Source organism: Dysidea avara, chromosome 1 (assembly GCF_963678975.1).
Source record: "Dysidea avara chromosome 1, odDysAvar1.4, whole genome shotgun sequence".
Taxonomy (NCBI): domain Eukaryota; kingdom Metazoa; phylum Porifera; class Demospongiae; order Dictyoceratida; family Dysideidae; genus Dysidea; species Dysidea avara.
Genome location: NC_089272.1, coordinates 51,904,035 through 51,917,499, shown reverse-complemented (window position 1 = coordinate 51,917,499; position 13,465 = coordinate 51,904,035). Strand labels below are relative to the sequence as shown.

General features: G+C 38.6%; 1 protein-coding gene across 4 annotated transcripts in view; it reads left to right on the top strand.

Annotated features, from left to right (window-relative positions):
• Positions 1-13,465, top strand: part of LOC136268357 (1-phosphatidylinositol 3-phosphate 5-kinase-like) — a 60,060-nt gene that overhangs the window by 32,364 nt on the left and 14,231 nt on the right. For 3 of the 4 annotated variants that reach the window (XM_066063699.1, XM_066063689.1, XM_066063681.1), the window contains exons 11-16: positions 2,192-2,224; positions 2,287-2,403; positions 2,451-2,553; positions 2,601-2,800; positions 2,853-2,940; positions 9,876-10,410. In XM_066063699.1, the coding sequence (XP_065919771.1) occupies positions 2,192-2,224; positions 2,287-2,403; positions 2,451-2,553; positions 2,601-2,800; positions 2,853-2,940; positions 9,876-10,410 (1,076 nt within the window). The remainder of the gene's footprint in view (positions 1-2,191; positions 2,225-2,286; positions 2,404-2,450; positions 2,554-2,600; positions 2,801-2,852; positions 2,941-9,875; positions 10,411-13,465) is intronic. The other variant, XM_066063696.1, reaches the window with a different exon arrangement.

Below are 13,465 nucleotides of genomic sequence, written 5' to 3'. Positions count from 1 at the left end.
GCTGATGACAACCTGTCACCAAAGAGACTGGCTGATAACAACCTGTCACCAAAGAGACTGGCTGATGACAACCTGTCACCAAAAGAGACTGGCTGATGACAACCTGTCACCAAAGAGACTGGCTGATAACAACCTGTCACCAAAGAGACTGGCTGATGACAACCTGTCACCAAAGAGACTGGCTGATGACAACCTGTCACCAAGAGAGACTGGCTGATGACAACCTGTCACCAAGAGAGACTGGCTGATGACAACCTGTCACCAAAGAGACTGGCTGATGACAACCTGTCACCAAGAGAGACTGGCTGATGACAACCTGTCACCAAAGAGACTGGCTGATGACAACCTGTCACCAAGAGAGACTGGCTGATGACAACCTGTCACCAAAGAGACTGGCTGATGACAACCTGTCACCAAAGAGACTGGCTGATGACAACCTGTCACCAAAGAGACTGGCTGATGACAACCTGTCACCAAGAGAGACTGGCTGATGACAACCTGTCACCAAAGAGACTGGCTGATGACAACCTGTCACCAAAGAGACTGGCTGATGACAACCTGTCACCAAGAGAGACTGGCTGATGACAACCTGTCACCAAAGAGACTGGCTGATGACAACCTGTCACCAAAGAGACTGGCTGATGACAACCTGTCACCAAGAGAGACTGGCTGATGACAACCTGTCACCAAGAGAGACTGGCTGATAACAACCTGTCACCAAGAGAGACTGGCTGATGACAACCTGTCACCAAGAGAGACTGGCTGATAACAACCTGTACAGTGTGTATATAATCTCTATATGTGAAGCCATGTCTACTAAACAATTGTTATTGTATGAGTCAATAGTCTAGTCCTGCAGCTTCTGTCATGAGCCACGCCCACTTGTCAGGAACATGTGATACTGTTTGTAGGCATGTATGGAGCTTCCTAATTTATCAGTTAGGAATGTTGAAATATGCAGAAAGCCACACCTTAGGATATGTGTTTTACAACATGGAACCACACCCACTAAAACGATTGTCAATTATAAGATTTTTTCTACCCATTTACTTAATAAGGTAGTGGGGTTGCTAAGAATGTTGCACTCCTCAGTTTTAAAGTCAAATCCAGGTCTAACCTGGATTACTCAGACTCGGATTGTTATCTGAGTCAGTGGATCATCTGGTTCAGCAGTACTAACCCATTAGGCACAGTGGCCATGGCCTTTACGTGAAAGTGGTCTTTGCTGCTGATTTAGAAGTAACTGATTTTTGTACATAGCTTCTCATCTGCTACATTACCACTAACCTATCTAACAAAACAAACTTACTCATCTTCAACTTCAATAATAAAGTGTGCAAATGTTCTATATGGATGCTATTGTAGTATCAGGCCACTGGTGGTAGAGTAGCTACTTCACTATAGAACATGACTCCACTAGCCTGCTGCAGGATGCTCACACACCAAGTCTTCTGATATATCAACTGGCAGCACACAATACACTGTACACTATAACTGCTCAACAACAACCATAAAGGGACACTTATACACCTATTTAATCTGCACATTACACGTGTCAATTCTATTACACTTTCTGTACCTATCTACACAGTTAGTCTAAAGCTACTACACTATCTCTGACCTTAACCGTAACCCACCACTATCCCTAACCCAAACATTGTGTAAGCTCTCCCAATTGTTGACTCTATGAATAGCCTGCACTCACAAATACCCTAAGGGTGCTTCTGAAACGACAACTTTTCCTTAGCAACAAAGTTAATTTTGTTTTTCAATTGAGCTCATTCTTTTTTATGTGTATTGAGAGTAATAACAAAGGGAGCATAATTTCACCTTATTGCTTGATGGACCTTGTCATTTAGAAAATGGTCGAGGTCAGTGGCCGCCTTCTCGTGTGGTAGGGGTCATCTGTAAGAGTGTGTCAGGACCCCATTATCTAAAGGTGCAACACTATTTCTACCATACTTATCCCCCTACCACTTACACTGTGCTGCAGAACTGCTCTAAATGTCACTACAAAATGTATTTCTGGATGGATAATGATCATAGAAACCCATCTTCAAGTGATATAAGACCCTAAACATTTAATTGTTAAATGGTTTTTTTTAGGTTATTTCTGTATATCAATAGTGTGTATAATTAGCTGTGTTACATGTATAATCAAATCTCACAAATGGTAATTGTCATTCTGGAGGTTGGCTGCTACTAATCACTGCAGTACTTACAGGTGTAGTGATGTTGTATGTAAGATGTCATGTATAATATCATATATGATGTCATATGCTTTAGTTTAGTTCCTATTAACCTCCTGGAGATAATAATGCCCCCAAAAGTGATCACCATTTTGAAGCACACTAGTCAGAAACACAACGACTGGTCTGCAGATATCAAGTTTGTGTCAAGAGTGTAAGTGCTGCTTGTATTGCTGCACTGTGACCCATCACTGTATGTAGTGTGGAGGGTGTATTTCATCGGATAAAGGAACGTCTTGTTATATACGGTAATGACCCTTCCCTCTTGGAAGTTAAGGATGACTATATTGCTATTAAACTGAAGGTAGCTAGGTATATTGTGATTGGCTAGTTGTTATGGCTTGTTAATAGGTAGAACGCAAGGACTATCGTGGCAAGCTAAAGCATCTGAGAGAGTTAGCAGTGTTGGGTGGCTTCTTCCCTACATCAACACTGCTATTGGATGACCACCAGACAGAATATGATAGCTATGAGGTGCTGATGCAGCTGCAAGATAAGATGTTTATGTTGAAGAGGAGCCTTATGAACACAGTGGGAACATGGAATAAAGAGTAAGGACATACCTTCAGGTTACTGAACACCACTGTTTATCTGTTGCTGTAGGTTGAATATTCTACATGACTTTATCCATGATCCTCCTGCCCCACGAAGCTCAAAACCCAACTCACCTAGAAGCTTTCCAGTCAATGTGGTAATAATGTGTATACTAAGTTGTGGCTTAGACTTGTGTGTTGGTAGTGTGGCTTGTGTGTTGTAGTGTGGCTTGTGTGTTGTAGTGTGGCTTGTGTGTTGTAGTGTGGCTTGTGTGTTGTAGTGTGGCTTGTGTGTTGTAGTGTGGCTTGTGTGTTGTAGTGTGGCTTGTGTGTTGTAGTGTGGCTTGTGTGTTGTAGTGTGGCTTGTGTGGTGTTGTCATTATGTGTAATCGTAGCCAGTTAGGGTTTAACTGGCTAATCCTAACCCGAGTGTCACAAAGATTGTCAAGGGTGATCAATGGTGGAAAAGGGTGGTGGGCTAAACAGTGTCATGTGTGTGTTAGAACAATAAGCATACATGAGGCAGAAGTGTGAACTAGTTTTCTCCCACCTCTCCTAGAGCTGAGCAATAGTACAACTATCACTATTCACGACTGATAGTAAGTTTCACATCACGATAACAATAGTATTACGTACAATATTACTACTATTTATCAAAGACGCTCAACCTCACCATGAATAATCCAATTACACACCACGTATCTGCTTTTCAAACACTCCATTGGTAAAATTTGTTATGTATTACAGTTGTAATCTTTATTATACATGCTCTACTGGACTTTCACGGTTACCTTAACTTTAACAATATCATGTTTACTTCTTTTTTGACTAAGCACAGATATACATAATTTATCACATTAGTATGATTGCATACTGTCATAATCACGATTGTTACTCACTATCACGGATTCACGATAATCGATAGATCACAACTATCGCTCAGCTTTAATTTCTCCTCTCCCGGAAGTGGGTGTTTGGATTCAGTGGAATGGAATGGAATAGTGGAATGGAACGGACATTAGATAATTTTACCTAGTGGTCACTTCTTTATAAAGACCACATCCTAACAAAACCACCTCTTTATGAAGACCATTTTACTTCAATGTCTAAATTGCTGCTATCTTGTTGTAGAGGTGCACCGATATGAGTTTTAGCTGATAATTTTATTCTGAAAATCGATATAAAAATAATATTATCAAGCTGATAAACAAAGCCAATCTGATATGGTAACTTAGATATTTTCTCTAATAATTTGCACTACAAATTTAGTTATAAAGTGACAGAGTGGGACTGTCAACATTATATAAACAGGCGTTGCTAGGATATTACTAGAGCACAAGTACCCACAAATAGATGTTTATGTATATCTGTATCTGCTGCTTGTTTACACATGCTATCAATCTGATACCAATATGCAAAAACAAAGCCGATATAGCCAATAACCAATAACCGATCCACAGTCTAGACATGTGCCAAAGGAGCCACAACAGTGGGCATTAACATTCATTTCTTGGCCTCAATAGATATTAGCTCCTTTAGTCGCCAATTACTTTTATTTCATGAATACATCCTTTGTACAGCCAAGCTGTTTTTGCATAGGCGGTATTTTTGTATCATAAAACAGATATCACTCTGACTTTTCTAATCATGTGGTGCACAATTGATCAATAAGACTGTCCTATGGGGCAATTGGAAATAGTGGAAATGGAAACTGGAAATGGAATATGGAAATGGAAAACGGAAATGGTAAAATCGTCATATATCCTAGAGTAAAAGTCTCACGTAGTTGTCACCTCTTAAAGACCATCTTTTTACAAGATCACCTCTGTACAAAGGCCACTTGTAAGGTTCCAAAGATAGCTAAGGCATACTTAATGATCTAAGATTAGACCACTTCATGGTCACCTTTTATAAAGACCACCTCTTTACAAAGTCCACCTCTTTACATGGTAATATTTGATTAGCTTCAAACGTGTACTTCATGACTCATAAAAAAGGGTCAATTTTATCTCCCATATTTTGCTCCACATGCACTTCACTCCAGTCATCTACCATCATCGTTTAGTTTGTACCAGAATGTATCATACAAAAATAGTCTATACAAGAGAAACGTACCTACAGTAGACTGCAGAAAAAAGTTAACGTTTCGTAATTTAATTACGCTGTAGTAGCGTAATTACAAAGCGTAATTACGAATTATGCTCTATTGGTAACTATGAGTATATTGTATATATGGCTGGTGAAAAACTACTTTTTTGCATAATTACAGATTACGGTCAAAACGTAATTACAGTACAAACATGGTAATTACTTAGTAATCACACCGTAATTACAATTACGAAACGTTAACTTTATTTTGCAACCTACTGTAGTACACTAGCTGTATCAATGAAAAGTGAGGTCTCATAAGGAGATGATGACCTTTAAAGCCTAGTATTTTTTAGCTGACCTAGCTGTTTTGATAAAGTCATGAAATAGATGTTTGCTATTATTACAATGTAAAGTAGTGGTCTTTGTAAAGAGGGTAGTCTTTATAAGAGGTGACCTTGAAGTGATCTTATAAGGTCAGTATACCTTAACCATCTTTGAGATCTAATTAAAATGTGGTCTTTGTATGAAGGTGGTCTTTATGAAAAGGTAGTCTTTATGAAAAGGTGGTCTTAAGAGGTGGCCACTAAACAAGGGTTTTACTCTAGGATACATTTATACAACAATATGACCATCCATTTCCACTTTCCGTTTCCAGTTTTATACATACTCTAAAACAACATGTTGCTAGGGGATCTGGGTCTGGGAGTTTTTTCTCCATTCTTCACATTTTAGTTACATGTTTCTGACTCCCTGTATTCACAGGTTTTAAGCCTTCTCACAGGTCCCTAGTGGGATACATAGCATTCACTGAGCACAGAACTAACTGTAATTTACAAAAATCTAAAAGCATTGGTACTTTATCATTGACTGGTGCTGTCTTGCTGCATTCCTACCTGAAATTCTAATTGGCTAATAATTTGGCCACCTTTTTTCTCCTCTACAGTGACTATTGCAAAAGGTGCCAAATTATTAGCCAATTAGAGTTTCAGGGAATTAATTAGAAATGCAGCAAGACTGCACCAGTCAATGATAGAGGACCAATGTTATTTAGAACTTTGCTATTATTATAATATGTGACCTATTTGAAAAAACCGTCGATCTACGCACATCAATAGATTATGAGATATGTGATTTTAAACATTTCAATCCAGCATAGATATGGAAGGACAAAAGCTACGAGTTTGAAATTTTCACCGTGTGTAGCCAACCATAGTGTTTATTTCACTTCAATCCATACTGTTGATATCACCATGATTTGAACACCTTTATTCACTACGGTATCTGTAACACAAGTACATTACTGTGGGTGGGGGTGGGGGAAGGTGATTGTGTAGGTCGTATGGTGTCTCCAACCTTAATATTGGGCTCTCAAGACCACCTGTTCCACTGAAAAATAAAGAAATGTATGAAGAAAATATCTGGACAACTGTCCAAGGCTGTTCATGTCTCTAGTCTCATGTTTCAGCTGGCCAGTGGCATTACCAGGTGTCAGAGCATCCCCAGTGGCTGGCACATGTCTCTAGAAATCCACTCGTGAAAACAAACCAGATGCATGGCTGTGTTGCAAATGTGTTGAGTATCAGTGTGGCTATCCACTCATGGTGAAAAGTGAACTTCACTGGTGTGTGCGTAGATCGACGATTTTCAACAATTTGGTCACATAATAAGTTGCCAGTATCAACATTCATTTCTTGGCCCTACCAGATATTATCTGGAATCTATAGACGCATCTTTTTTGCACAGCCAAGCTGTTTTTGCATGAGGTATTATTCTATCGTAAATCAGATATCACACTGAAATTTCTAGGCATGTGGTACACAATTAACCAATGAGACCATCCTATGAGGATACACTCTAAACAATTTAGACATTAAAGTAAAACGGTGAGGTGGTCTTTGTTAGGAGGTGGTCTTCGTTAGGAGGTGGTATTATCTTAATTACTGTTCCATTCCAGTCTATTCCACCATTCCAGTCAACCATTCCATTCCACTGAATCCAGATGCCCCCTAAAAAATGTGTAAAACAAAGTCCAGTAGCCCAGTCCAGTATTCTAGTCCAGTCCAGTGAATGGATACACCCACAGACAAGAGTTCATAATGAACTCTTGCCACAGATTATTAGTCTATTCAGCTCCAAGGTATTTGGATTCAGTGGAATGGAATGGTGGACTGAAATGGTGGAATAGAATGGTAATTAGATAATTTCACCTAGAAGTCACCTCTTTATAACTAATATCTTTGTTGCTTTAGAGTGCATCTCCATAGAATGGTCTTAATTGTGTGCCACATGCTTAGATTAATCTCAAGTAGCTTGAGCTAATATCTGGTGAGGTCAAGAAATGAATGTTAATACTAGCAACTTACTATAATTATTCAATATATCATTTATTCTTTATCATTGACTCATGCAATCTGGCTACATTCCTAATAAGTTCCCTTTATCTATAATTTGCTAGTAATTTGGTGCCTAGTATTTTCTATTCAATAGTCATTGTCATTGTATAGGAGAAAACAAGGCGGCCAAATTACTAACCAATTAGAGTTACAGGGAATTAATTAGGAATGCAGCAAGACTGCACAAGTCAATGATAAAGGATCAAATTTTTGTATAAACTGACTATAGCTAGTTGCCAGTATTAACATTTATTTCTTGGCCTCACCAAATATTAGTTCTTTAATTATAAGTTACTTTTAATTTCGTGGACAATTCTTTTGTATAGCCAAGCTGTTTGTGCATGGGGGTGTTGCTGTATCACAAATCAGATAAGACTCTTTTCTAGGCATGTAGCACACAGCTAATCAATATTGGGATACACTTTAAAATAATAAGATAGCAGCAATTTAGACATTAAAGTAAAACAGCCTTTATAAAGAGGTGGTCTTTGTTAAGACGTGGTGTTATAAAGAGGTGAGAAATTATATAATATACTGTTCCATTCCACCATTCCATTCCATTGAATCCAGACACCCTGAGCTCCAGCAGCTGCAGTACCACTGGAAGGCTGGTGTCAAAGGCTCTGGCATGTACTTAGGTAATTTGTTTACATTTTGTGATAATCACAAAGCCAACCATATAATAAACAGTGATAGTTGGAGCCCTTGCCCACTTGTTTGATTGGCAGCTTTAAGCCGAGGTAAGTATACAAACTGAGGCTCACAGCATTGACTTTACTATGTAGCTGTACTTTTAGTGAAGTATGCACAAGTATAACTTGTAGAGACCTACAATCGGGTATCGGTTAACCAATATCAGATATTGATTTTGCCTTAAAAAGTGGGAATCAGTACAACACTCATTACTACCGAGACAGAAACTATTCAGTATGAGAAGTTACTACTGGTACCCACAGTACAAAAACCATGATTGGCAATCTTCTTCAGTGGCATACAGTATCACTAACATGATGGCAAAAACCAAACATCCTGCATTTCTGAATGTCTCTGCTGAAACAAATGCTGTTGCTACTGTATTAAAATCTAGCACACATAACAACAGCAGAAACATGGTCACCTCTAAATACATTCCATTGTTTTGTAGGTGTCTTTCCCTTCATGCCGTAGATGGGTCTATCTACCAAGAGTACCCTGAACTATTTGTGCTTGATGATGAAATGGGATGTGATAGTAGGGACAAATATAGAAAGTTTGCATAAAATATATGTGACCGGATTTGCAAAAAGGGGTCTTCCACACACATCCAATTTACCATCTTTGACAACCCATAACTTCATATCAGAGTAAGCTAATGACTTGAAAGTTGATCAACAGTAAGTATCACCATAGCTTAATGGATGGAGTAAATTTCAGCTTTATGTGTTACTTGAACACTACGTTATGGTCTTCCACGTTCATAGCATTGGATGTGTGTGGAAGACCCCTTTTCGCAAATCCGGTCACATATTGTGATCTCAGTAATTCACTACTCTGATTAGCCTCTAATACAATTTTTTGTTGACACAAGCCACAGGCCTTCAGAGTTTTACAAATAGTGGACTCTTGCATATCAATTCCTGTGTACTCCAGCAACAATTGTTTGACCTCATGTAGATATATACCTGGTCTTTTAATTACTAAACAGACAATAAACTTCTTTGCAAACCTTGTAAGCTTAATGTTCTCAGGATATTTTCATTTTCCAGTTTCTGTGAATAATTTCACTGTTCTGTGCACAGTAGAACATCAACATCTAATGCAGAAGCAACTCATCTGTAGCTCTTTCTCATCCCTGCAACTGTCCGATGTATTATCTCCCTCATAGATCTTCATCATAAGCAGCAGTGTGATGTTTCTCGCAGCTATACATAGCTATCGCATAACCCAAGTACCGCTACAGTAACGAGCAACAGCTACCCAAGTATTTGAAATTCCATGTAATGGAAGTGCATGTGAATGGATTGCGCTTTTGTATATACAAGTGTTGCAAAGATTTGTAAATCCTCAGTATCATACCTTAATAGATCATAACACCTCTACGATGATTAGATCATGCCAATCACACCTTAATAGATCATATCAAGGTGACCACACCTCTACAATGATCAGATCATAATTAGTGACCGTGTCCTCAAATGAGCAATGTAGCCCTTGTGCCTATGCCCTTTAACAGTAGTTTATAACACAAGGTGACCATGCCCCTGGATCTATTATATAGCTTTTTTGAGATGAACAGATATTCTAATAAAGGAGTCACTCTACAAAGCCATAAATTCTAATAAAACAGTTCGTATGTGCATATCATAGCTATGCTATAGCCAAAAATCTGAACGATCTAGTGTAGTTAATGTAAAAATGAAATACAGTAGGGATAGTAATGAAGCAAAGTATATGAATGATGGTGTTACAGTATGTACGTAGGTATGTGGAAAATTTCCTAATTTGGCATTGAATGTTGTTGTATATAGGAGCTACTGTTGCATGTATAACAGGTCTTGTTGTGAAGTGATATTTGTTGTGAACTACTGTTGTGTGTGAGGTCTTGTTGCGAAGTGATATTTGTTGTATAGGAAAGTGACAAGTCAGAAGTAATGAATGTTGAAGGGTCTGGTGATGTACCCACAGTAGCTGTCAAGCAGCAGTCAGTGAGGTCATCTCTAGTTGATGCTTTCTATTCTCAGCAAAGTAGTCACCAGTCATCACCCTTGACAATAGACACTGTTAACAGCAGAATCCCTGGTAATGGCAATATCCTGAATGACTTGTCTCAGTATAGTAATGCTATGGTAGTTGGCAGTGAGACAATTGTCAATGAAAACAAACAACTTTTAGGACACAAGAGATCTCGATCCAGTACACTGGACATGCCCAACCTACATCAACAGCAGCAGCAGTGGGTTGATGTTATCAAGCACAGAAGAAGTAAATCCTTTGATGTCAATTTGAATGTTGCTGTGAAGGAGCCAGATCAGGTGATCTCGTCCCCTCAGGGAAATGGTGAAGGGGAAGGACCACAGGATGAGGTTGATGGTCCACAACAGGAGCACATGTTGTTAGAAGATGATCATGAAGTGGATTTCTCTGCTATGTTCAGCAAATGGAAAGGTAATTCATACAATGACTAACGTTTACTTGCCAGAACTTGGATTACAGAATAGCATGAAGGCTGAGTTAATAAACAGCTGCATGGGTGTGTGCAATGTCCCTAGCCCAAACTCACAATTTCATGCATATATAACTTAGTGTAGTAACTATAACAAACTAAGGCCACTTATTGTATACTAGCATTGGTATATATAAGTCCTATGTGTAGGATACTTACTAAAAGTCATAAGCATTCAGCACCATAGCATACATGGTGATATCACCTTTAAAGTACATGAGCCTGCTAGTAATATTATGCTGAAATGTCATGACCACAGCAGTAATGCATGTATCTAAGCTAAGACAACCACAGTAATGCGTATACATAATAATATAACATGGTTACCACACAGGTGTGTACATAAGGAACACAAATAAGGTTTAGAGAAAAACATGACATGAAAAGTTCTTATAATATGGAAAAAAAGAAAAAAAGGTTGCCAAAGCAAAAAAAAAAAAAAGTGTCACCATCTGGAATTAAACTCAGCATTACCGTATAAGGTGTATGCCATGACTAAACCTTGAAAATTTATGGGGTGGGATAAAATTGCCATATGAAGGCTATACATTGACTCGGTGTTTACTTGTGGTTTGCAGAAAAAATTTAAGCAAGTTTTTGTCTACAACCTTGCACTAATCGTGCTGTAAATGATGAATGGCAACAGTTAGAAGCTTCATTTAAAAGCAAAGTAATTCTTAATGATGAGCATTTTGTTTGGTACAAAAAACATTTTGATACATGCATCAACTGGCAAGAAAATCGTTGGACGCCAAAGGAATGCAGACAGACGAATGACTTTTTAGTTTGATATAATTATGTAGATTTCCTGCCTGCACTGTGATGTATGTCTCGCCGCCTATTGCAGAAATGCGCATCGCAGACAATAATGATACAACCACCACATGTGAGGATTTTACAGGAACGAACATTGTACAAATTTGGCCTGTCTGTAACTCGCCCGTATTTACCTTTTCCCTGTGAAACTCTAGACTTAAACTCACCGTGTCACTAGTAACTAGCACACAAACAGTGAAGCAAATCCATGTCGACTGTTTTGAGATCAAGATTGCCAACCCACCCTCACACAAATGATACTGGTACAAGCATGTACATACATATGCAGTTGCAGCATACAGTGGAACCTTAGTTATCTGAACCCCTTGAGACCACAGGTGGTCCGTAAGTCTGAAAAGTGCATATCTCTGAAAATGTTTGTATAAATAACCTTAAAATAGCACAAAGAACATTAAAATTTTCAGTATTGTAAACTATCCAAATAGAACAGTCACTACTCTAATGGAGCAGTCATTTTCGTAGTTCGGTTAACTGATAATCCGGATAAGTGGAGTCCAGTTAACTGAGGTTCCACTGTACACAGGACACATGAATACCCAACAGTTTTAAGATACACAGTAATAATGTGAATATATACGAATGTGATATAACTGCTATGAAAGCAATCCCTCCACTTCTCCAGTGGCCCCGCAGATTCTACCACAGCAGCAGATCTCATATGACAGTGTATTCATGGGCTTCTCCAAACACAAGATAAGTAATGATCAAGTAAGTCTACTGAAAACAACGAGTTGTTGTGACTCCATTTGTAGAAAAGATGAGTGGGTGTGGCTCCAGTATGCCTAAACAGTTAACACACATTCTTGATAAGTGGGTGTGGTTCACATAAGTATGTATTAGAGTTGCAACAGTATAGAATTTAAGTACATTGATACATAGTCTCCATTGCATCACAATACAGCAATAATTATATCAAATAACACAAAGATCAACATATTATTGCATCTCTATAGTATGTACAGTACATTCCATGAGTACAACCAAGCTTGTTGCAGTGAAACCTGTCTTAATGGCCACCAGCATACAGAAAGACAACGTCTTTAGAAAGGCCAATTCTAAATCCCTGTAGTGAGAATTTATACAATGCCACCTACCTACATATTGAGCAAAGGTGGCAATGGACAGGTTCCACTGTAATTTATTTTTGCACATGATCTGATCCTGTACATTCTGTGAGTGGATGAGATCCACTTGGCCAGGACAAAATGTGACCTAAATGTCCTGACTCAACCCACTTACAACCCAGTGGAAAAGGGGACAATATGTCTAAGATGTGTGGACACATTACAACAAGTGTATACAAGAAACACTGTGTACCTTTATAGTATTCCAAATCACCACATCATGCACCGACCAGCCAGCACAAAACTGCATAGTGCCCATCAGTAAACTTGAAGAGAAAAAGTCATGAAGAGGTAAAAGTGCATACGTACGGTTAACAATGGTGAACAATATTAATGATAACAATATACACTGAAACATTACTCTGGTCACTTTATGGCTAATATTTTTGAGCAGGTGGCAGATTGCTGTGCATGCACACAAAACGACACATTCAGGGATTGCGTTTAGACGGGTGAAAAGGTGATTTGATGAGATGCATAAAATTAATGCCATGACTGCCATGACATATACAAAGTATTGCTGCTAGGCAGTGCACTGATATGGGCATGTAATCTTACAACAAGACTTGAATATCTTAACAGCATGGGCAGACAGATGGAAGATGATGTTCAATATTTCAAAATGTGGTATAATGCAAATCAGTACAGCCCTTCACAAAAGCATTTTTGTCTACACAATGAATGGCAACCCACTAAGTCTTGTTACAGAACATACAGTAGATACCTTGGGATACTGATAAATGACAAACTATCATGGCATCCCCACATCAATCAACTGTGTCACAAAACCAACCAACTACTAGGATTTCTGCAACATAATCTACGAGGCTGCTCAAGAACACTTAAGGAGCATAGCTACAAACAACTGATTTTACCTACTATAGAATACTGTTCAGCTATTTGGGACCCCCACCATCAGAATGCTATCCACCAACTGGAAATGATTCAACACCGTGCTGCAAGATTTGTATTAAATAAACCTTGGAGAAGAAACGATCAAGACAGTATATCACAGATGTTAATGAACTTGAAGTGG